Raw genomic sequence first — 26,530 nt, 5'->3', positions numbered from 1 at the left:
TCCAGCCAGTGAAGGAACACCAATGGCTGGTTCATATCATTTCTAGATACTTTCTAGTGAGTACAAGGTCTCAACCTAGAAGGAGTTTTATGAGACCTCATGGCCTTCTGCAAAAGTGAGGAAATAGGAAGGAAGCTGTCCTGTTTCTGAGGCCCAGATAGATTTTCTTCCCAAGGGAAGAAATCTTGAACTTTCTAAAATATTTTTAAGGGTTGATCCTAAACAGAACACTTAAAGTCTCAGATAATTTTATAGGAAGCCTGGGTCCTTTTCACTTATAAAAATGGTCCCCAGTGTAAACTGAAAGTGATAGCTAACTCAATGTGCCAACTTCAAATAAATCACATGTATAAAAGGCTTCAAAAGGGCAATTCTCTGAAAGGAAGAATTTGCAAACATCACCTTCAAACAATTTACAACCATCACATTTCTTTTATATGAATGTCTATAGTCACATATGGAAGTATGGTGGCTCTGTAGGATCAGCACTGGACTGTGAACCACAAGGTTGACTGTTCAAGCTTGTCAGTCGTTCCTTGGGAGAAAGATGAGGCTGTCTGCTCCCACAAAGATTTAAAAGCCTTGGAAACTAAATAAGCAAATCAATGACACTTAACAACACAGCTACATAATTGTAGGAATCAAAATGAAGCTAAAAGGGAAGAAACTCACCATACAGAGACAAAACAATACCCTTTTTATTTTTAAAACTCTGGTGAAATAGGTTTCCATATGACATCCCATTAAAAAAAATTTTTTTTTTTTTTTCATGTAAACCAACCTGCATGGGGGTTAGTCACACTATACAGACTTGAATTCATCATAGTGTTTAACGATGTGTATTTACAAATGTTATCTGTTAGGTAGTAAAGTTTTGTTGCAAATTTTTTCCAGCACATATTCCACAGTCAAACAAAGGGATATATTGGTGTTCTTGTATAAAAATTCTTAACAAATGGAGAAAGGCAATATTCCTGAGAGAAGATTTGTTCTTGAAATATTTTTCTTTAGCAATTGGAAATATAGAAATGGGATGTAGTTGTAAAAGAAGCATAAGAATGTCTAAGTTACATTTTTCTTTTAAATTATTTAAGTACCATTAAGTTAAAATGTTTACATTCATTATAAAAAATGATGTTAAATCTTATGCAAATGATTTAACACTGGATTGCTGCAACGCAAATTGCACTTTAAAAACAACATGATCGTATACATGGAAGAGAAATATTTTGTTTGCTACCCTGTTTACAAATTCTGATCAATTTCAGATCAGCCCAAACAATATGAACTTTGAGAGACATCAGTCACAGTGGATGGTAACATTAGAATATGGTCTTGCCAACTGAGCAATATTGGACAAGAGGCCTCGGGAACTGACTCGGCCTCTAGAGATGTGTACAAATGGCCTCAAGTGGTCTTCTCCATGAACACATAGGAAATTTGAATGTGGACAAGGTCTGAAGAAATTTTCGAATAACCAAAATCCACCAGAAGCACATGATTTGGGTCAATATACATAAAACCTTTTCTAAAAATCTTTCTCAATATTCCTTAGGAGGAGAGGCCCCAGTCCCAGTCCTGATTTCCAGAAGCGGCCCAGTGGACACTGGATCCCCACTGGAGCCTAGAGGCAGGCTGGCTGGAGGGCAGCACCAGGGTCCTGGCAAGGGAAGAACGGTGTGCTCTTGTGCTGCGCTGGCTTTCTCCTGGAAGAGCTCCATCTTCTCTCATGAGGGAACAGATGGTAAGGTGGAGCAAAGCTCTTTGGAAATACATCTCTTTCAAAATAAAGGCACGGAAATAACGCATCAGAGGAATGTTCTGTCAGCGTACTTTCAACTGTTTGGACTGCTTGATAAAATAATACAAAAGTTGTATGAGGCCCATGGTGAAACTCTCCCGGCTTCCTGTCACCACAGGCTCAGGCCAGAGCCAGAGCACACCAAGAATCCTGTCTCACAGAGGATGTCACTTCCGCCGGGGAGGGCAGACTGACTCCTATGTACAGCCCATCTTGAGTTGAATACTTGAGTTCGCTGTTCTCCGGATTCGTGCTCTCTCCTGGGCCAGACATCACTGAGGAGGCACCTGCCTGGCAGGACAGGGGGGTAGAGGGAAGGAAAGAGGAGGAGAAAGAGTTATCAATAAATGTGTTATTCAGCACAGTCTTGCAAGTTAAACACATGGATGCAAATGAGGCTGTAAGTCCGGCTGGGGCAAGAGCCACACCCAAGAGGTATTTGAGTCACTGAGCAGCTGAACAGAAAGTAATAAAGCCAGCATCCCTAGGCAGCACACAGGAAGCAGGGGAGCCTGACAGTGGGGTAGTGTCACTGGCTTAACACTGGTCATTAAAACTCTTAAGAGTAGCCACCAGGCAAGATGAACAAGTGGGCAGAGGTAGGAAGGGAAGCTGGAAGAATTTTTTTGTGTGTGAAAAGTACCAACAACAAACTATGCTGGGGTAGGTTAACAGGTCATAATGACACACGTATTCTAGTCACTTCAAGAGCATCTGCAGAGTACTGCATGCACACACGAATGCTTGTGCATAGACATATACTTGTGCACATTCTCCTATACATGCACGCACATATACATCTGCACAGACACTAATACACATACACACAGCATAATGAAAAGGCTTAGTTATTATACAAATGTCTAAATATTAATGCTACACAGTCCAACATGACCACTGATTTCATGAAAACTTAACCAACACATACTCAGGTTTTAATATCTACCTATCTACCTCATTTGCCTTCATTCCTTCCAAAAACAAGCCATGTTTGAGCCCGACCACAGCCAATTTTCATTAAAAAAAAAATTTTTTTTTAATTTTAAGTATCCTATGTAGGATAAGCACTGTATGGCAAACCACATTAGCAGTTCAAGTCTACCAGTTACTTCCTTGGAGAAAACGAGGCTCTGTTTCCACAGATATTTACTGTCTCTGAAACCCATCTAAACAGGGTTGCTATGAGTCGGAACCGACTCGACAGCACTTAACAACATATTTTGTCATAATCATAGCATGTAAATGTTCACCTTTCCCTATTTAATTAATTCCTTCCCTCCAAATAAGAAAAGGCCAAATAGAAAACATATAATTTGGTAGAGCCAAACCAAAATAACTAAAATCAGTTACATCTGAAAGACTAAAATTTAGCTGTCATTACATGCTTTTTAATCATGTCTTGTTCCTTCTAAAAATTCAGAAATTATTTCTTCCAATTCCAAGCTACTTATTACTTAAAGCAGTTAAGTCATCTTGTACCTTTCAAAGCATATGGGATCATTTTTTACATATATGATCCCATAAAATCCTTAAAACAACCATTTGGCTGGTAGAGTTAGCGTCACATGAAAACGAAAAATTTTTAAAAGCCAATCAGAGAAATACATGACATCAGACACCAGCTGAACAGAGTGGAACGTGCTCTCATCTAACAGCTTATGGAGCCAGAAGACAGTGATCAACATGGACCTTCCCTTTTCCTGAGCAAGGTTCGTGTTCTCATCCTCACAGGAACTGCATACAGCATGGAGCGCCAGGGCCTCAGTTCAGTAAACCCCCACTGGGTCTTGCCATTAGACTTGCTGGCTGACGATCCAAATGTTCTTCCCACTAGACAGATCGAATGCAGCACTTCCACAGGTAACCAGTCCTGTCCTATCCAAAAATGTGGGTTTGTGAAAACCCAGCAACAGTGCATACCACACCCTAACTCTTTTTCAAGAATGCAAATGGAATGATTTAAACTGAGGTCTTCGGGTTCCTAAAAATGCAAAGTTCACAGAGCCCTTGAAAAATTTAAATAGACTTCTGTGAAACAGCTCAAGCAATCCTGTGAAGCAAACAGAATGCTAGGGACATAAAAGGATTTCTACTTTTATAAATATGGTGATTAGCACTAGCTCTGAATTCCAGAACCTCCACTTGTGAGCAAATGCACTGTGGATCCAGATTGAATACAAAAAAAAAAAAAAAGAAAACACTAAATCTACTTGATTTCCTCTTCATTTGGAACTTCTGAATCTACACTACTCCCTCATTTTACTTTGTGGCTTTCTTTTCTGTAGTAAACTGACAGCTCTGGTTCCCTTTTTCCAGTCTTGTAGATTTGTTACACTTTTACATCTAGGGTCTGTCTTCTTTTGATGGGAAGAATACAGAGAGTTACTGTACCAAAAATAACTGGTGGATTGATGTTCAACCATTGCAAAAGGTAGCATATAAAGGAAGAACCAGTAATACTGAAGAAAGAAGTACAAACGTCACTGAAGGCACAAGCAAATGAAAGTGATTCAACAAACTGATGAAGTGCTGGAGGCGGCTCACGCATCTACGCCAAGAAATTTGGAAGACAGATACCTGGCCAGCCAATTGAAAGAGATCTCTATTTGTGCCCATTCCAAAGAAATGTGACCAAACTGAAAACGGAAACCATCAAACAATATCATCAATAGCACAAGCAAGTAATATTTTCCTGAAGATAATTAAAAGAACAATTGCAGTAGGACATCTACAGGGAGCTGCAAGAAACGCAAATTGGATTCAGAAGAGAGTGTGGAACTCGGGATGTCATTGTTGAAGTCAGAGAATAGAACACCAGAAAGATGTTTACATGGATTTTATTGACTAAGGAGCTCTGGTAGCATAGTGGTTACGAATCCGGCTGCGAACCTTAAGGTCAGTGGTTCAAAACTACCAGCTGCTCCGCGGGAGAAAGATGAGGCTTTCTACTCCCGTAAGGATTTACACCCTCGGAAACCCTGTTCAGGGTTGCTATGGGTTGGAACCGACTCGACGGCACTTAACAACAGCAACAACATAAGGCATTAAGACTGCGTGGAGCATAACAAACTATGGCTAACGTTACAAAGAATGGGTATTCCAGAACACTTGATTATGCTCATGAGGAACCGGTACTTAGATCTCGAAGACCAAATCATTTGAACAGAACAAGAGAACATCGATTGGTTTAAAATCAGAAAAGGTGCACAAGGTTGTACCCTTTCACCACAAATTGGATTATATGAAGAACAAGGCATCAGAATTGAACTTTAAATTCAACAACCTGCAAAATGCAGATGACACAGCCTTGCTAGGTAGAAGTGAAGAGGATATAAAATACTGACGAAGCTCAAAGACTACGGCCTTCAATATAGAGAAGACAAAACTCCATGATAAACAGAGAAAAGACTTAAGTTGTGAAAGATTTCATTATGCTTGGATCGACAATCAACACTAGTGGAACAACAATCAAGAAACCAAAGGACATATTGCACTAGGCGAATCTGTTGCATATGACCTCTTTATAAAGTGTTCAAGAGCAAAGATAGGAGTTTGAGGACTAAGGTGTGCCTGACACAAGCCATGGCATTTTCAATCACATCATATGCATGTGAAATTTGGACAATGAATTTGGACAAAGGAAGGCCTTATTAAGAATTGACGCATTTGAATCATGGTGTTGGAGAAGAAAACTGAAAGTACCATGGACTGCCAGAGGAACAAATGAATCTGTGTTAGAAGAAGTACAGACAGAATGTTCCTTAGAAGTCAGAATGGTGAGACTTCAGCGCTCATACTCTGGACATGTTAGCAGGAGGAACCAATCTCTAGAGAAGGACATCATGCTTGGTAAAGTAAAGGATCAGTGAAAAAGACCCCCAACAAGGTAGACTGATACAGTGGCACCAATGGTCTCAAACACGACAACAATTGTAAGGGTAGTACAGGACGGGGTAGTGCTTCATTCTGTTGTGCATAGGGTTGCTATGAGTCAGAAATGATTAAAAGGTACCTAAACACAACAATATCTGGGTTGAGTTCTGGGTGACTGTCATGTGTACTGATAACAGGTTGTTGTACGCTATTGTTGGTAAAGAACTTCTTTTAGCTTTTGTAAAGTTGGTCTGGCTATTACAAATTCTTTTAATTTATGTTTATCTAGAAATGTCCTAAGTTTGCCATCATAGTTTGGGGGACAATTTTGCTGGAAATATGATTCTTGCTTGACATTTTTTTCCTTTCTAAGTTTCACATATGCCATCCCATTATTTTCCTACCTACGTGTTTTCTGCTGAGAAATCAGAGTTTCATCTGATTAACTCACCAGTAGCTCCTTGGAAAACCTATACAGGGTCACTATGAGTCAGAACCAACTGATGGCACTTAACAACAACTACTGATCTCAAGGGGTGTTGATCATAATTAAATGAGACAATGTTTGAAAAAGTATAATTTTTCATTTTTCTCAAACTATTCTCAGGATTCATTCCTTTTCTTTGGTTTTAGAATTTGATTATAGTATGTCTTGGTGATTTTGTTTCCAGGTCTATCCTGTTTGAGTGTAGGCTATTTTCTCAAGTGGAGAAGCTACCTGGATTGGCCCAGGAAGCAGCCCACCCAAATGGTCCGGAGTACTGAGACAGCAGACTTGTCTGCACCACCACCATCAGCATCAAAGCTGGGACCAGGAAAAACAGTCTCTGACTGTTCCGGAGTGGCTCCCCAGCTATGTGGGAGCCAGGATACATGCACCCTAAATTAAATGTTTAATTTTTCTTGTAAATATAAGCTATTATTATTTTATTGTTGTTGTTATGAGGAAGGAACGCTCTCACCAGTCTACACAAAATCAGCACCAGCAATGAGCAGGGGCAGAATAAGCAGGAATTCCTCCAGAGCTAAGTGAGAAAAGCCTCCATCATCCTGCTCTCACTTTGACTGACAGCTCTCACAAAGAGAAAGCAAGCTGCTTTGTTGTTGTTGTTGTTGCTAAGTACTGCCAGTCGGCTCCAACTCAGAGCAACCCTGTATAGGATCTCCAAAGAGCAGCTGGTGGTGGGTTTGAACTGCTGACCTTGTGGTTCGCAACCCAAATTATGGATGTAGTATCCAGCAAGCAAGTAAGCATGAAATGTGGTGAAGTACGTATGAAACTGTTCCCTACAGATTAGTAGTGGTGGTATGCCTTGGAGTCAGTTCCAACTCAAAGCGACCCTGCATAGGGTTTTTGATGTTATAACTCTTTAAGGGGAACAGAAAGCCTCATCTTTCTCCTGTGGAACAGCAGGTAATTTTGAACTGCTGACCATGAGGTAAGCAGCCCAACTCATAGCCCGACTACACTACCAGAGGTCCTTACAGATCAGCAATCAAGCACAAGTAAATCTGTGCTTACTGGGTACACCCAGTCCCTGTCAGGGATTGAAAACTTGAAAAGAGACTGATTCTGTATGAAGGTGCTATGTGGTTGGGAGAGAGACAGGTGACAACTTGACCTAGAATCAGAATCTCTGATGTGGTGAAAAATGTAAAATCATTCACTACAAGATAAGTAAATAAGCATAAATAAACCCATGCTTATCTTGCTTCTGGGTAATCCAATACTTCATGGATGTATTTAATAATCTCAGAATAGTTCAGAAAAGCAGAATAATCAGCTCAATGCAATTAGTACAAATAATCAGACCCTCTAGCGAAACAGAAAATTCCTAATACACTAGGTAAGTGAAAAACAGCAGGGTATGAACTGTAATGGTGGTCCACAGGAGAGGGCCAAGCCAAGTAGTCATTTACACCTTCCTTTGACTATCTTTAAGGAGCCAGAGTGGTGCAATTTGTTAAGTATTGGGCTGTTAACTGAAAGATCGGTGGTCAAACACACCAGTCACTACCTACTCCTCAGGAGAAAGGTGAAGTTGTCTGATCTATAAAGATTTAGTCTCAGAAAACAGAAGCAGTTCTACTCTGCCCTTTAGGGTCACTGTAAGTCTGAAATGACTTGATGGCCGTGGGTTTGTCTTTAACTCTTTTTACTTGAAATGGCAGCACACTCAAGTCTGTCTAAGTTTGAGTAAGAATAGGATACATGGGGTCACCAGGAACTGAACAACAGAAAACATTAGCACCAGAGATATCATAAAGGAACTTGGAAAATTTTAAAGGAATCAGAGTGGGAACTCCAATAGACTGAAATGGGTTTGAAAGGACCATGCGTGACCAATCTAAGTGTCTCCACGTTATGTGGCACAGCTGTGGGAGCCTGGTCAGTCACACACGTGAGGCACAGTTATTAAAGTCCTGGACCCAGCGAATATCGCATGCACACATGTGGGCACACACACAAGCCCCACAAGGACAAATTTGAATTGGTTAACAATATTTTCCCACATCTAGCTAAATCCTTCCAAGAACTTTAGTTCATATGACTGACATATCAACTTAGTAACAGCAAGCATTCCACCAGACTTAAACCAACTTAAATGTTCCTGAGCAAACGGAGAGACCAGAGCTTCAGAATGCTGGTGGTTTAACCATCCTTCCTCTCAGGCAGGGGTCCTAGTCTTTCTCTGATCAAAGTGCAGTTTGAGGGTGGAGCAGAACTCTGCTCTGTGTTTCCATTCACAGCTTATCTGCCCTCCACCCTCCTACAGACAACTGAAAATGGAGGCACTTCCTGTTGAAAGAATGTGTTATCAGCACCAGACCCAGCCCGGGCTTAGCACTGAAAGCCAGCCAGGTTAGGTGGGAGACAAGCAGAGCAGAGGGGCGGGTAAACTCCTCCTAAAGGAATAAATGACTTCAGGGAGAACTTGGGTTGCTGTGATTGGAACTCGGAAAATATTCGCTAAGCCTATGAAGCAGACACAGTTAATCTTTTAGATCACCAGAATTTTTTCCTGTGAGAAAATAAACCTCTGCTCATTTTGGACATTATGTGAAAAGTAGAGACTCTTTAAGGTGCAAACGGTTAACATGTTTGGCTGCTAACTTAGAATTTGGAGGTTTGAACCCACCCAGAGGCCTGGCAACCTATTTCTAAAACATTAGCCATTGAAAACTGTATTTGAGCACAGTTGAACTCTGACATTACGTTTTAGTCTTCACAACAACTGGTAATGAAAAGTCAAGGATTTCTGGTCTTGTAGGGTATGCACTAGGAGCTCTGGTAGCGTAGTGGTTACGAATCGGGCTGCGAACCTTAAGGTCAGCGGTTCGAAACTACCAGCCGTTCCGCGGGAGAAAGATGAGGCTTTCTACTCCCGTAAGGATTTACACCCTCGGAAACCCTGTACAGGGTCGCTATGGGTCGGAACCGACTCGACGGCACTTAACAACAACAACAACAACAAGGGTATGCACTAGAGTTCTGATGGCACTCTGGAGGATACACACTGGACTGTTAACCTCAAGGTCAATGGTTTAAACCCACCAGCCTCTCCTCAGAAGCTCTATACAGGGTTCGCTGAGTTGGAACTGACTCAAGGGCACATAACAAGCTCAGGTAGTCAAATGTTCAGCCGCAGATAGCTTGGCTCAGAGTGAGCTCAACTATGGGACCAACCTAAGTTCTCTTTTCCTTTGCTTCACATATCCCACTAGTAGGTAGCACTAGAGACAGACTTAACAGGAATGCCTGGAAAGACAAACCCATCAAAGAAAAAGAACTCTTGAAAAGGGCACAGCATTTTCAAAAGAGTAAAAAGGCAATTCTTGTGAATCATAAACATGAATTTCACTATTGAGAGGGAAAACCAAAAGGAAGTCTACCAGGCTGTGCTTAGGTTAGTCTCTGGTCCTGAAATCTGCTTAATTCAGTCTTACTCTGAAGGAACAAAACACTGCACGCTGGCCTGTGTTCAGGAGACATCTTCAGCTTGAATTCAGATTGCAGGTTTCCACAGCCTCTGAGCTGTCCTTCCTACACATTTGATTGAGCTAGTTTGTGGTAAGGACTTCTCTTGTGAAGGGCAGCCAGCCATCCCTCATTGTCTGAGTGCTCTACTCTGCTTTTGTATACTCTAGGTTAAACTCCTGCAGTGCTTTGTGGCTGCCTTTCCCCAAAGACAAATTGAAAAGGACTTCTAAATTCCAACACAAGGGAAGCACTTCCAAACCTTAACTTTTAAAACTCCGCATAACTAAAAATACTATGTTCATTTCAATTTGGATGCATCCTGTATCCAGTAACACAGGATCAGACAAAAAAATCTCAGTCCTTAAAGGGGTGGCACATGAAGGAAACAAAAACACACACAGGTTTCAGATATTCAAAATCATCCAACACAACAAAACCTTCCTTAACTTTCCAGTAACAACTCCAAGCACAAGAGCACAAGTATCGTATTGTCTCCCACAACAAGGCTCCTCTGCAGCAGAGTTTAAAGACTTTTTTTTTTTTTTTTGGTGAGGTGGCCTAATTTAGTACAACAAGCTCCTGACTGGGAAGCTCTCTGGCTGTCCCGGGGCCCCTCCCTCCTGGCTCCTGGGCCTGAGTCAGCTAGGTTGCAGGCACACTGCTGTCTGTCATTCTCACAGAAGGAAGAACTGTGCACATAACCTATTCTGGACCCAGGAGCAAACTGTTTGGCGAACCTGGGCCCAACTCACACAGCAAGCATGCAACAGTGAAGAAAGGTACCGCTCACTGAAAGTTTATAGGTACTCTGGGGGTGATCAGGAAATCAACAGTGTACAACACGGGTAGGGAGCGTCTGACCCTTGGGCCGTATATTGCCTTTGAAATCACTTGGTCTGACCCTGCGCCAAGGCAACTGCAGTTCCAGCTGTCACATTCGGGGTGAGTCAATTCAATGTTTGACCAAATATAGTAGGCTAACTTTTATGTTGATCATTTTATATGTCCCATGAATGATGTTATAAATTTTGGCAGAAAAAAGGTTCGCCACCCCTGATGTACAAATATAAACTGCAGGGGCAGAAGGTTGTTCCATAACTTGAAGTCTACTAATGAAAAAAGTTAACTTGAATCAAAATGCACTGCTCTATTCTAGTCTTCAAATTTAAGTGGCAACGATCCTGAAGAAGATTCACAAATCCTGGTGAACTGAGATCTTAACTTTCATAACGAAACTGACTTTTTAGGAAATTGGATGGGCATCTTAAATCGATTTCAATTCAAGAAAGCATACCAGGGCTGGAGAAGCAGGAACATTCACAACGCACTTAAACCACAGAAAGCACATGAGAGCAGGAAGAATCAGAAGGAATGAAAACCACTGCTCTCTGAGAAACTAAAATCCATCTTTAAAACATGGTTTTTTGTTACAATTACTCTAAAGCTTTAAATTTCCCACCAGGAAAGTAAGGATCTATTTCTCATGTCTTACAGTGAGAGCATCACTGTTCATTTCCATGATTATGTTTAAGTAGCACTATTTTCAGTTTCCTTAAGAGGTTTTTGGGCCATCTTCTATTTCCTCTGTGGTGCTCATAAGGACCAGATGGTAGGAATTACTTTCTCCCTTCAGTGGAAGAGGAAGACAGAGACTCTGTAAAAATTTCGGCCGCTTGCTGTAGTCACACACTGAGTCAGCAACAGTCTTTGAGCCCCCAGAATAATCTGCAGACCTTATTTAGGCTTCCTCAGGAATGAGCAACAAAATTAACAAGCGTTTCAAAGTAAAAGTACTGGTGCTTAGCAAAGTGAAAACATGATTCTGGAGTGAAACTATGCCAGGTCACATTATCAAGGAAGCCGTCAGATAAACATCGTTATATGTTGACTTGGAATTCTGTTTACTCACAAGACTCCAACAGGTCATTGAAATCAATATCTTGTTGTTTACTTGTTTAAATCTTTAAGACTGAAGTCCGAGGTCAATAAAGGAATCTGTGCTCAGTCTCACAATTCTGTGTCCTGGGCCTAACAGAATAGGTATTAGCTGAATTATGCATAATCACATTGTCAATACCTGTATTTGAAGATGCTTTGCATTAAAGTTACTATGATTAAAATTTCAAAGAAATTTACCAAGTAGGTCAAAACAGTTAAGCCGATTGTATTTAATTCCTACCCATTAGATCTTCAAATTGCTAGAAACTCTTTTGGCTGACACCCATGAAACATATAATAAATTGCTTTATGTTCCAGTAAAGAAATTCATTTTCTTTGAAGAGTCATTTAGCAGGAACATTTTAGAGCATTCATTCTAAGTCAGAGTTCTTAAATCTGGCCATGTTTTCCCGTAACATTATTTCATGTTTTATGACAATTTTGCCTATCCATACAGAGGCAGGGAAAATAAAAGACAAAACAAAACAAAAAAACCACTGTAACTATCAAAGAAAAAGTTTTATTCTGGGATGATGTCTGTTAACCTGATGTCATGTGGAAAGCAAATGACTCTGCCTAAACTTATTCTTTACCTGATATTCTGGCTTTCAGAGACTTTAATGAGGCTCATATTAAATAAACCAGTTGCGATAAATTGTGTATATATGTTACAGACTATTTAAAAAGTAATACAGTTTTATTGTTTCCTAATATACAAAGCCATTGGATATTAATGGAGCATAAAGTATTTTCTACTGCCCCTTCTTATCATTTGCCTCTTTATCTCTCTCCCTGTCCCTCTGTGTGTGACAAACACACACACCACAAACAAAAAGAGTCCAGAAAAGGCCTGGAAAGCAAAATGAAAGTATGCAAACTCCACATGCTTCAGTGTTCCCTGCCAGCGTGACATGTGACTTTCACAGCAAAGGCCAATGCGGTCAGACAGGAACGTAAGTTATTAGAAGGGGCTGTGAGGGAAGAAAGGGAGCCTGGCACACACAGAGCGTGAAGATAAAATGCCAACAAAATATTTATGTTCATGGCTTGTAGCATGTGGCAAGTGGGTTATTAATAACCGTGATGATTGGTAGACTCCCTGGGAGTGCTAACAGCCCTGAGCTCAGAGCAGGAGACATCGGTTCCAGTCCCGGCTTCAACACAGGCTTGCTTTGTGACCTTATGTATGGAGTCACTCAAAATCCTGGTTTATAAATGAGGCTAGAATAATATCTAACCACAACACTTTCACAGACCCTTACAGGAGATTAATAATTTTTTTTTACCTCTCTCTCTTTTTAATTTAAAAAGTGTTTTCGACTATTAAAAAAAAAACGGGCACTTGTCTATTAGAAAACATTTTTTAAATGATTTAATGAAGATTAGTTGGAGGCACTTTGAATACTCTAAAAAATAAAATAAGGTTTAAGTTCCAGATAGTTTATTACTGTGTGTTGATCTACATCACACTGTTAGAAGGATTTCAGTACTGCAATCTGTATTTCATATTTTGAGAGCTCTTCTATAACCACGTTAGGTCCAATAGTAATGTTTATTACCTAGTATTCTTTTTGCTACCTAGTATTGTTGTTATGTTCTGTCTAGTTAGTTCCAACTCATAGTGACCCTGTTTAGGCCTTCCAAGGCTTTAAATCCTTGCAGGAACAGAAAGCCTCATCTTTCTCCCATGGAGCAGTTGGGCTACACCTGCCAATCTGTGGTTAGCAGTCCAGTGCGTATTGTATGGGATCACCACATGCCCCTATCAATCACTAACTATTATAATATATGGAGTCCTGGTGTGGTGCTGTAGGATAAGCACTGGACCACAAAGTCAGTGGTTCAAACTCACCAGACGCTCCTCTATACAGGGTCACTATGATTCAGAACTGACTCAACAGCACTTAACAATACAAACGTTATAATATAGAGTATTGCTATGTATAGTATTGGTAAGAAATTTTAATGACGTGCTTCACAGACTTGGTCACTAGAAGGGGCACTTATGGGTGCTGCTTCCCCACCTGTTTCAGTGGGGTGATATGTTGCTGAAAGTACTAAACAAAGCCTTTATTTTATCTCAACGAGATAACTACCCTCACGTCTCACTCTAGTACGTGCACCAGCCGGGTCAGCATCCTGTTAATGTGATACATGGCAGGGGGTCCCAGCCTTACCTTTTGAGTCTCGATTCCCAAACAGAAAATCATCATAAAAACACCTCATTTGAGAGTGGTAATTAGGAATAAAGAGAAATGAGTCAGAACCTACTCAAAGGCACTTAACAACAATAACATACATAAAGCACTTGGCACATGAAAGATGTTGACAGAAGCTAGTTTCCTGCCTTTCCAATTCCTCTGTATTAGAAATGAGAAAGTATGAGAACGAGAAAACATCCCCAAAGCAAGAGTACTATGGTAAAACGCAAGGTGAATGTTTAGCATTCAAGTCTGCCAAAGACGCCTAAGGGATATTCAAGCAGGAAATCAGGGACAATTTTCTGCCCTAGTCCCTCCATCAGTTAATGCAGGCGTGCGTATTAATCAGAACCTCAACAAAGTCAGGTTTTTCTCAGCGAAAGCAACTAACATGAGGAGCTTCAAAAAGTTTGTGGAAAAATTAAATGAAAAGATAATGGAATTTTCCCATGAACTTTTTGAAGCCCCCTCATATTATATGCTACTAATATAATAAGCATAAATTAAATCTTTCACAAATGACCCTTTGACAATTTGAACAACCACAATACCCTGGTAAATCCAAAGTGAGTCAGTTACTTGGAGAAAAAATAATGAAATAAATTTGCCAATATAAAATCTCTCATCAACTGAGCAACACATAAAAAGCTTTGTGACAAAATTTTTCTCCCCAGTTTTCACCACTGTTATTTGTTAAATGCCGCTGAATCAACTCTGACTCGGCGCAAACCTGTATAGGGTTACCAAAGAGCACTGGTGGGTTTGAACTGCTAACCTTGTGGTTAGCAGTCTAGTGCTGATCCTACAGTACCACAGCAGGACTCCATATGGATTTAGAGGTGTTTACTCTGGTAGCGTAGTGGTTACGAATCGGGCTGCGAACCTTAAGGTCAGCGGTTCGAAACTACCAGCCACTCCACGGGAGAAAGATGAGGCTTTCTACTCCCGTAAAGATTTACACCCTCGGAAACCCTGTACAGGGTCGCTATGGGTCGGAACCGACTCGATGGCACTTAACAACAACAACAACAACATTAACTCTTTCAAACTACTTCTAGCACAAGACTGAGTGAGCATCACAGAGCTCAGGAGAAATGATTTCTTCTGATAAGGTTGTTGAATAAAAGTATTATCAGGGAGTGATGACATGAGGAGAAATAGGTCACACTGAGCACAGAGCAGCCCAGAAGAATAAATGATGAGAGGAGAATATTAAGACCCTGGTGGTATAATGAGTTAAGCAGTTTGAATACATGCTGATGCATGAGAGAAAATGAGGCTGTCTCCGTTTTACAGTCTCAGAATGTCCTGTTGAATGGCAGTGAGTCAGAATCAACTCAATGGCACCAGGTGGGTTACTTAATATGGAGCAGTGGACCAAAGACTAGTTAAGACCCACCCGAAGGCATCGATACAAGAGCAATGAACAGAATTTAGGTGTTCTCTTAGTTGAAGGATGTCTGCCTCTCCCTGCAGTTGTCTGTTCCTTAACAATGAACCATCACGGTAAGAAACGATCCTGTTGGGAAGGTGGCCGGACAGCCACCCCTATCACCTTGCTCTGAGAAGATCTGGGCAGAGAGAAGTACTAAGTGCATCCCTGTTGTGAGAGCTGAGGGCGTGCAATCACCTCTAGGAGTATATGGTTCCTAATTGTGAGGAAGAAGAAACCCCTTTTAAACATGAAGGCGTATTACATATCAATCATCAAAATACTCCCAATTTAAAATGTTATAATTGATGGTAGACATCAGAAGACTTTTCCTTTACTTTTGTGGATTGTAAGAAAGGAAAAATCTTTTTTACTGAATTCAATTTACTCAGCTATATTTTATAGATTATTTTGTTGGCATGCTGGCAGAAAACACAAGTGAGGGCTAAATAAATTCCCCACATTTAGAAATGGCAGCCTTGACAATGATTTAAAACATTTTTGTTAAACAGGACTGCTTCCACCTACTTTTCCAGCCTTACCTTTGGCTTCTTACAACTTAAACTCCAGCCACATGGAACCCCTATAACTCTTTGCCTAAGTACCACAGGTACCCATGACTCTATCTACTTCTCAGGATGCCTATATCCCAAATTTTGCCCTTGCAAAAATCCTACCCAACTATTTCATAGCTCATCTATTGTGTGAAGCCATTTCCAACTCTGCAGTCAGAATTTTCTTGCTTCTTCCAACAAAGCACATTGTTTGTAGCTCAGTTAAAACATCTCCAAATCTCGACTATTCGTAAGATCTATGTCTATATCAGCCCTCCTCAACCTCCACCACAGTATGGACAATTGGAAGTTGGGGACTTCAATTACACAGTGTCTTCCATAGAGATGATTAAGCTACACTTCTTAACCAGTAATGCAAGGGCTAATCAAATAAATGAGGAGGCTTCAAAAAGTTCATGAAAAAAAGGAATTTGTCCATGAACTTTTTGAAGCCTCCTCATATTACCTCCCCATCAGTTTCAATATTACATGTTAAATGATGACTTCAACATTATGATATGTGTAGATTCAATATAAACCTAAGCACATTTAGATTTATTCAAATAAATATTTATACAAGGTATTTTCAGGCCAGAAAATTACATTGTGACTTTTATTCTCAGACAGTAAATCTTGCCGCAAATTTCATCTTAAAATCCTCCCTATCCCAAAGGAAATTAAGAAGATACTTGTTTGGGAACTGAGCTATAAAGTTATAAAGTACCTTCCAGTTTTATGACTTTCTAGTTATAAATCTGGCTGAGACACTTGATAGAGTACTTATTAAATATTATTTACAAATTTCTGGAATAGAACATGTTATTGTGTTTTCCCCCTAAGTAACAGAAAAACAATCTATAAAATGTAACTCAATAAATGGAATTTAATGAAAAAGATTTTAGTATCTTTATGATCCACAAAAGTAAATGTTAAATCTTCCAAATATCTACTTAGGTCAACTAGGCTTAACATTTTCATATAAATCTACATATGCTAGGCTAAGTCAAAAGTATTTCTAACAAAACCATAGAGACCTTAATTAAGCAAAAGTATGAAAGTGCAAAGTAACTGTTTCTCAACATATAGACTTCAAGGTCTACACACTTTTGAAGGTGGTGTGTCCGTCTGTCTCTCTATCCTTTTGGCAGTTTGGGAACCCTCGAATTCTGCTCATTTTACATGTTATTTGAGTTTAAGGAATAAAAAGACAAGGGGTTAGAGATCAGGGCTGTAGGGCAGGAGGTAGTTTCCCAAAAAAATTCTTGAAGGATAGCCATCGCTACCCTTGGAAGAATAAGCAAGTACACTGTTGTGGGGAAAAAAACTCCTTAGCTCAACTTTTCTGACCTTTTTCTCACCAAAGCAGTTTTTAACTTTCTATGTGCTTCAGAAATTCGATTCCATTTGGAATCCCAAAATAATATAGTCATTTTTGAGCTGATCTCTTAGCCTTGAATTGAACTTGCCCAACAGATAGATTTCCTTAGAAGTCACTGTTCTGATTGGACCTCTTTCTGAGGCAGCCTAATCCTGGTAAAACCACTGGACTGCAAGATCAGTTTGAACCTCTAGGTAGGCGGTTCAAACTCACCAGCCATTCCTTGCTTTGCTGAGGTGAAACTGACTTGACAGTACTTAGCAAGACTAAGGGGTCCTGGTGTGGCACTATAGGATACGCACTGGACTACTAACTGTAAGACTGGCAGTCTGAACCCACCAGTCGCTCCTCAGAAGCCTTATACAGGGTCTCTAAGAGTCAGAACCAACTCAATAGCACTGAACGAACAACAAGAAGACTAAAGGAGACCTCACGGTACTGTAGGCTAACCACTGGATTGCTAACTACAAGGTCAGCAGTTCAAACCCACCTAGGAAGAAGGATATGATTTGCAGCTTCAGAAACCCTGTAGAGGGTCGCTATGAATCAAAGTTGACTTGATGGCAGTCGGTCTGAGTGTTTTTTGGGTTCTAACAAGACCGAAATAGAGCTAAGTCTTACTGAGAGAACTTGTCAGCTGCCATTCATTCACTGATGCCAGAGACATGTCTAAACACATTTTGTTTCAAATAAATTCATGCACCTTTGAACTGGAAATCTACTAGCAATACTTTTTCACTTACCCTCACACATATATAAGAAAATATTTTTTATTCAAAATGGAGGTCTATTTTCAGGAAATTTTAAGTTCACAAGCCACAGAAATTAATCTTCTGTCTATCAAAAACTCGATTTATTTCTTAATAAACACAAAGAATTCCAAGCAGCAACAAGAAGGGCCTTATAGTAAAGTCTTCCTGATCTCAGACAGGAAGCAAACTGCCCTCCCCCCACCTCACAAACACAGCCCCACAGGAACAAAGAGAAACTGAGTCATGATGCACTGAGTCACAACTTGATAACTATCAGAAGGAAGAATTCCTCTTTCCAAGTCAGAAATCTAGCTAAAACACAAATTAGCAACAAGTCAATAAAACGAAGACATGCAAGCAAGTCAACAAAACTCAAAGTCCAGGTTTCTACACTCCCTCTGGAAGAATGCCTGCCTGTGCCTCACGCCGGCCTCTTGCTGGGGCGGGAGCTCAGGGGCTTCCTTCATAGCAAATGGGACAGCCTCCTTCCAGAAACTCAGCTTCTATGATACTTTCACCATAAAGCAAGGAACCTGCGTACTGCTAGGAGCCCACACCATGAATGAACCATAGGAAAAGGCACATCCAGAACCCTGTACTCACACTTAAAAGCAACTAGCTGAAAATGCCAACTGGTATCTCCGACAGATGACTTCCCAGGGGTGAAACGAAAATGAACAGCAAGTTTAATAAGAACCTGTACAACTCACAATCATTAAGTAAAGGCAGATGCGCAGTTGTGTTTTCACTTGCATCTCTAAGTGAAAGAATGTGTGACCCTACCTCCACCCCGGGCCTACCTCATCTTCCACTACGGATATGCCTTAAGAGTGCTCCTTCTTTTGTAGCTCAGTTAATACCCTATTAAATTAGGATAACAACCCTGCATTACTCATTCTGCCACATCCATCACAGGTGGCACCAGGAACGACGATCTTAAGGTGCCGTCCTAAATACTGAACACAGCCTTGCCGTGTGGAGCTAACATTGTCTTCACCTCCAACCTTTCCCCATACTCTATAGGCAGAGACAGAGTCAGCCTCCCTCAGATACTACACACCAGGACCAAAATGGGAAACTGCAATCTGTCCACACAGCAGCCTCTTAAAAGTGCTCCTGCCAGCTGCTGCAGATAACTTCTCGGCTGCAGAGCACCACGTGGAGGGCTTAGAGACCACCGGCAGAAGGCTCACCACATAACCTGTGGATCTGGCCTGACTTCAAAGTGCACGGTTTGAGCCCACCAGCAGTACCACAGGAGAAAAATGAGGCCTTTGCTCCCACGAAGATTTAGAGCCTTGGAAACCTTTTACAGGGTCAGTAATGAGTCGCAACTGGTCCCACAGCACTTAACAACAAGGAGCTGCTACAATGACTCTTAAGGCAGTTTCTGAAAGCAGTTTCTCCAAAATAAACGTAGTTCCATAGTCAGGTAGCAGTTTCTGGAAACAACCCAACAGGTTCGCCAGTAAGAAAAAGCCTACAAATCTAGAAGCCAGATGTCTGCTGAAGGAGCCCCAGAGGGGATGGAAGTCCAGCAGGTACACTCCACCCGTGCCCTGGGAGCGGTGAATAGGCACTGCAGCTCACAGCTATCAGTCCTAGCTGCCCGGGGTCCGGCACCGGCTGCCCAGGCCAGTGTGTTGCAGCCAAAGGAAGACCTTGAGTAAATTACACTCAAAATTCCCAAATCTCTAAAATCCTTTTGTTTTGCCTCCTGGTCTCTAGTAGGGAATTGAGATTTCCGCTGAAGGACACTGCCCATAGAGAGCTCAGCTAACAGCTCAATCTGTCCCAGAGGACTGAATTTCTGATGAGGACCCTCATGCACACTCAATCTCTGGAGAGATCCCAGGACAGCAAAAGAGCACAGAAGTGCCATCAATCTCCCCAGGCACCTCTTCCAGCCAGGCCCCAGCAAGGTTGAAATTTCCTCCCAGAGTTTAATTGATTGGACTTATAATAACAGCCAATCTTGAAAATTTACATCACAAAAACCGGAAGAGCAAAATTGGCCCCACCTACTAAAGGAATCCTGGTGTGGAGCTGTGGGTTAATGCACTGGACTGCAAAGTCAGTTTGAACCACGAGGTTGGCAGTTCAAACTCACATGCAGCTCATCGGAAACCCTATATAGGGTTACCATGGGTCAGAACCGACTCAGTGGCACTTAACAACAACAAATAAAGGGTCTACTGTCCCCCAAAGTCCATTGTTGGGCAAACACCATCTTCCTTTGGAGCCATTTGTCCTTCAAATTACACGTTATGGCCATTACAATAGTGGTCAGGACAGGGGAGCAAGGTCACTTCACTGGTGATTTACATACACCAGGCCATAAACTTAAGTGCTCCTGAGGGCTTTGGAAAACCACAACATTGTTTTGCCTCATTTCGCTAGATAATTGCTTCTGAGGATGCAGGTATAATAAAGCACATTTTACAATAATTCTAGGTCTTTTATTTCCACACATGCAATGTTCTATTTATCACCTGAGAGCCTTGAAAAATGATGCATCTAACCAGTCTGTCAGAAACACCCTAAACCAAGGTCCATTTTTACAAAAGGCCAGAAACTAACATAAAGACAACTGAAAGATGTTTTCCTTTGTGAAACACTTTCAATTTATGTCACCCAAAAGAATTAAGGCAAGAGGACAAAGAGATTATGCAATTTTAACAAACATTTAACGTTTTTGTTCTAAATATTTAATTGAAAGTCAATTAAATTGTTTAAGTCAATCAAAACACAAGGACTGTTTCCCAAACACTAGCTCACACACAGCTCCAGGGCAATGATTTAAATTTTACCCCAAGGCAATGATTTAAATTTCACCCCGGGGCACTGGTTAAAACATTTCCAAGCCCCACGCCCAGAGATTCCAGGGTGGGAGCTAGGAATCTATACATATATTTTTTAAATACCTCAAATAATTCAGTCATTAAGTAAGCAGGGATTTAAATGTTGGTGTTTAATACTGTGGTGCTGTAGGATAAGCACTAGACTGTTGCCAGAAAGGAAGCCATATACAGGGCAGGGTCATTGTTGAGTCGAAACTGACTCAAGGGCACTACTTATTAAAGCCCACGGCCCTACCCTGAATCTAACTGAGAGGTGGAGTTAAGTTCCAACTCACAGCAACCTTGTATAGGGTTTCTGAGAGTGGCTAGTGGATTTGAAATGTCGCCCTTTCAATTACCAGTTCTGTGCTTACCTTACAGCACATCAGAGTGTGGGGTAAGGCTCAGCAATTTTTAAAGAGTATTCTAGTACAATCGTGGTAACACAAGGGTGGAAAAATGCTCTCAATGAAACGGAGTCTCCATGGCTGTACAAAACTACCTACATGACCTTGGCAGAGACCCTGGGCATCTTTCTCAGTGCTCAATGGCACCAATGGCTCTTGGGTTTGTTGCTCTGTAATAAGCCTAGGCACAAGTCAAGAGCTCTCTGAATGAGAATATCTGGGTGAAAGGAGATCAGTCAACACCAATGACAAGCTTTGATTTGGGTAGATGATTAATAAAAAGAAAAAAAAGGAAAAACTTGGAGTTGATAAGCAAAAGTAACTTTAAATGTCATCAGCTCTGCGATATACGGAATCCATTAACCTGGAAGTTTTTCTGATGTATGTTAGAAATAACTCAGATAAAAGCTTGAAAATAAAACAGTTTAAGACCTTCAAATCAAAACTTAGGCTTGTATTTAGGCTAATTTAACCATTAAAAACTGATAATAGATCTTAATTAAGAGGTCTGTAAAGTACTTAAAATTTGTCATTTTGTTCACATAAATGTAATTTCCTCTAAAAACTATTCTTAGGTATCAGCTAACTAAACTGAATGTTGGTTTAGATTATTGTACTACCAAACAAGATAAAATTAGAGATAATATACTGAACAGCCACCCACTAGTAGCCCAGAAAGAGTTTACTGGGCACTGTTTTTACTAGTACCACTTTAACACTTACCCCTGAGGCTGTAGGTTGTGTTGTAGGAGAAGTGTTTTTGCTGCAATCTTCAGAGTTAGAGGAGGTGGAAGTTGGAGTCATAGGAACTGAATTATTAGTATTACCTGTAACAGTTAAGATTAACCTTGTAAATATACATACACTTGTTATTAAAGTTGGCAAATACTTTACAATTAATTAAATAGCATTTCATTATATTTACCAGAGCAAGCCTTTGACTTATTTATGTTCTTTGGTTTTCGTTTCCTCGTTTGAATTCCCTCTTTTTTCATAGCAAGCGGCCGGGGCACCTAAAAGTTTGGTGGGTTTTTTTGTTGTTGTTTTCATATAGTCCACAAGTTTAATAAATATCATATTGGGGGAAAAAAATCAAAGTAAACACTCAACCCTTATATGAACAACCCTAATTTAAAAGAATTTGGCATAAATTTCAATCCAAGATTTTATATACATTCAATAGATTACATGGCAACACTTTTCATTAATCAACCAAAGATTCTTTCAGAGATTATCAGATAATTTGTCAGGAAAAGTTCATTGCTCCAAATTAATGTTCACTATTTTAAATAATTCCAATTTGTGAAGCAAAACTACTGAATTAATATTTTTTATCTCAAAAAGATTCTCTGTTCTGTTCCTCCTATACAGATAAGGTTATTTTTCTGTGAGATTTATATGTTTATATTGTGTGTTATTACTTAAAATGAAGTATAGTTTTCCAAACTATTAACTCTAAAGTGTATTATCCCTTTGTAGAAATATATGTGACTACATTCCAATTTTTTTTAAGTATAAAAGATATAAAGCAGTTATTGTGCATGTCTATGGCTTCTCGCTTTTGTTCTCAGAGTGCACAATAAATAGAGAGGGGGTTAGCATTAGTTATCAATTCTAAAATGTACATTTTCACATTTCAAAAATTGTATCTCACAACGGACGTGTGTGATTTTTTATATCATAATGCTAGTTAAGACTTCTGAAGTCAATTTATTGGCTTCAGTTTAGTTGACAGCATTTTTTTTTTTTTGTTTCAGTAAGACCTTGGTTCATATTATAATTAATAGCATTTAGGTTCAATGAAATGTATATTTCAAAAAAAAAAATTCATTTTTCTCTTTTGTGCCCTTTCATTTGCTGGGTACTTTGGGTACTTTTAAAACAACTGAAACCACCTTGTACTAACCAGATACACATACACACATAAGCAAAATAAATGGCGCACCCCATGGAGTTTCATGTAGAGCCCACAAGCATTGCACACAGGTTCACCTTCAGCGTTTCTACGCCACAAGGTGGTCGTTGTGGTGTGACAATTGGCACAGGACAATCCAAGCCGCCGTGATGCAGGCTAAAAACAAAAGAACACAGCACAAGAGAGTAAATGTAAAAATACAAATAACTTTAATGTATATGCTACATACTTCATTGGATCATGATGCTATGATCAACCTAAGCATGTATCTGGGTTTATTATAATAAATGAAATGTCCCTTGAAAAACATTTGAAGTGTAATTAGGTTGGCCTTCCTGGTCTTTAACTAGCGTGCTCCACCCAAAACATATAATTTGCTCCAGCATATTACCATAGATTCTAGAAAAAAAAACCTGAGAAACAATTATAGAATACTGCTGTGTGCCATCGAGTCTGTTGGATTTACAACAACCCCGTATATAGTTTCTGAGAGTAGCTGGTGGGTTTGAATTGCCAACCTCAAAGTTAGCACTTTGTGCTTTTCCTACAGCTCTGCACCAGGGCTCAATATTGGCCAAGAAATTGACTACAAAAGTCTTAACTAGCATTATGATATAGAAAATTTCACAGACGGTTTCTTCTTTACGAATGTAGAAGAGCTTTCCTAATATAATTACTGTTACTTTAAGGGCATTTAGGTTCATTTTTCTAAAGGTTGTACAAGTAGCATTATATTCCAATACACACCAGAAGTTAACATACAACTGGCTATCAGTAAAATAATATACCCCAAAACTCTCAAGTAGACAACAACAACCTTGGTCACAGATAAGAAATACAAGAGTCACAAAATTCAATCACAAACCTCCCACAGATGTGCTAAGTGGCTTTAAGTTGCCTCTGCTTGTCCTGAAAATGAACCAGATCTGTATTTCAGAAAATTTAGAAGGGCCTATGCAGGTTAATGGAAATCTGGTGTGGTGCTGTGGGTTAATGCACCAGACTGCAAAACTGTTTGAACGGCAAGGTCAGCAGTTCAAGCTCACCCAGCTGCTCCTCGGAAACCCTATACAGGGTCGCTATGGGTCAGGACCGACTCAACAGCACTTAAAAACAACAACAATTCAGGTTGTCCTGATGTGGTGCTGCATGTTAATGCGCTGGATTGCAAGGTCAGGTTGAACCCCAAGGTCAGGAGTTTAAGGTCACCAGCCACTCTTCAAAAAAAAACTACACAGGGTCACCGAGTTGGAACTGACTTGATGGCACTTAACCACAACTATGCAAATTAATAAGGTAGCATGGTGGTTCCATACTGTAAGTGCTGAACTGCAAACCACAAGATCCAGAAGTTCAAGCCTGCTAGCTGCTGGAGAAAAATGAGGCTCTCTTCTCCAGCAAAGATCTAAAGCCTCAGAAACCCATACATGGTTGCTGTAAGTCTGAACCGACTGGATGGCACTTAACAACATGCATGTTAATAAAGAGCCCTTTTGACACAGTGGGTTAAGTGTTGGGCTGCTAGCTACAAGGTAGGTCAGAGGTTCAAACTTACCAGCCCCTTCCCAGGAGAAAAATGAGGCAGTCTGCTCCCGTAAAACTATACAGGCTCAGAAACTCTAAGCAGCAAGTCAGCTGTCCTATAGGGTTGCAATGAGCCAGAATGGCAGTGGGTTTTTATGTATGTTACTAGAAGTGGTTCTTGAGAATTAAATTTTAAAACTTGTAACAGTATTTTAAAAATATATTTCATAGCTACCATAATGGCTTGCTAGGTTTTTTTAAACGTTTTACATGGATAAAGTAAATCTTACATCAATACTTTAATACTGATATTGCCTTCTACACAATGATGCTAATATTTACCCTGTGGGTACTAAACTCACTTTGTTCATACAAAGCATTAACTGTCATTCCAGGAACAGCCAACTGTCTGTTACTCCCATTTCCACATTCCCTTTATGCTTATAACAACCTTAAGAGGAATTTATTGCCCAAAACTATTGTGTGAATTATAAAGAATGAAATTTTAAGCTAGTAAAATTCTCTCCTCTAGATAGCAAAATATCCAGTTTGTCTATAAATTATCTAAATTACCACCTATTAAAAAGTACATTATGACTTTTTATAATTAGTAATAAAGACTTTAGGGAAAAACTCAGAGACCAAAGGAAACTGAAATGTACGGCAAATTAATAAAAAATTTAAATAGGCTGATTAATCTTATTAAACTAAAGAAGCTGAAAAGAATGGACAACAAAAATATAAATGGAGCATGCATGACCATTCAGATTAGAAGATAGTGACATTCAAATCCTTTGCCTGCAAATTTAAGAGACAAAATTGATTTTTGCATTTACAATTCACATCCTGTTGTATTACTTTAGCAGTACTCTTTCCAGACAAGTTATAAAAACAAAGAGACACTGGTAAACCTTTTAGCATTATACCATTTTTAAGTAAGTGTTAAGAAAAGCATCTATTTGACTTTTGGTAGAAATGAATGTGCCTGGCTAACAGGAATAGTATTTGGTGTACTGCTTTGCTAAAATGATGAAAGAACAGTAATAAAACCTTATACATGGGGCTTCTTTTTCTTTCTTTTCCTCTTTTTTATTGAAAGAAATTTTAATTTCCTAGGAGAGCATCCCTTCCTTTTTATAAATGTGAAATCATTAAACTAAGGGGCAAGAAGGTTTATTTTATAAATAAGCCATTTGTGACAGTTTACAGTGGAATTTGGAGCCAATGTGAAGCAAACTTGTTATCAGAATTTGCCATTATAACAAAGACCTTTATGACTGTTAACTGCAGATCATAAGTGAAGTCAGTCCTCATAAACATGTGAAATGAAGGTGAATGGGTTATAAAAGTTCCTTGTAACAAGTGATCTCAGTTGTACTCATCAATGACAAGGAATTCAAGTTACACCATAAACCGCCCATTTTGCAATGCATTACAAGTTCAAATTCATAGTGATTGGTTCTGTACTGCTGGCTAAACAAACTCGGGTTCAACACTCTGTTTCTGAGAACTAAGTGAGATCCATCAAAACCATAAATAAGAAGTCTGCAAGGAGAATTAATTGATAGTGACACACCCTTCAATTGGGATCATTTATAACCCATTTACAAAACATATTGGCTGACCTTGGTCGCTGCCAGGACACCTGCCACACATAAAGGAAAATTAATTGATTCAGAGATGTTAAAGACTGTTTTCTTCCTGGCAATAGTTATTTTCACCCCAAAGGGCACAAAACAAATGGCAGTAATATGCAAGTTACTAGGTCAAATTTATAATTCAACTTGTATTCAAAGAGAGTCCTGGTGTGGCGCTGTGGGTTAATGCACCAGACTGCAAAGCCGTTTGAACAGCAAAGCTGGTGGTTCAAGCTCACCAGCTGCTGCTCCGCAGAAACTCTATAAAGGATTGCTATGGATCGGAACCGACCCAC

At 39.9% G+C, this 26,530-nt stretch overlaps 1 protein-coding gene across 1 annotated transcript in view; it reads right to left on the bottom strand.

Moving 5' to 3' along the window:
• Positions 1-1,921: 1,921 nt before the first annotated feature.
• GATA6 (GATA binding protein 6) overlaps positions 1,922-26,530 on the bottom strand; it is a 33,581-nt gene continuing 8,972 nt past the window's right edge. Inside the window, exons 4-7 of the mRNA XM_006867291.1 lie at positions 23,104-23,229; positions 22,084-22,171; positions 21,882-21,985; positions 1,922-2,092 (exon numbers count right to left, since the gene is read on the bottom strand). Coding sequence (XP_006867353.1) covers positions 1,922-2,092; positions 21,882-21,985; positions 22,084-22,171; positions 23,104-23,229 — 489 coding nt within the window. The remainder of the gene's footprint in view (positions 2,093-21,881; positions 21,986-22,083; positions 22,172-23,103; positions 23,230-26,530) is intronic.

This window comes from Chrysochloris asiatica, unplaced genomic scaffold (assembly GCF_000296735.1).
Source record: "Chrysochloris asiatica unplaced genomic scaffold, ChrAsi1.0 scaffold00103, whole genome shotgun sequence".
NCBI lineage: Eukaryota > Metazoa > Chordata > Mammalia > Afrosoricida > Chrysochloridae > Chrysochloris > Chrysochloris asiatica.
Note: the sequence above shows the minus strand (reverse complement) of the source record. Positions and strands in the feature narration are given on the sequence as shown.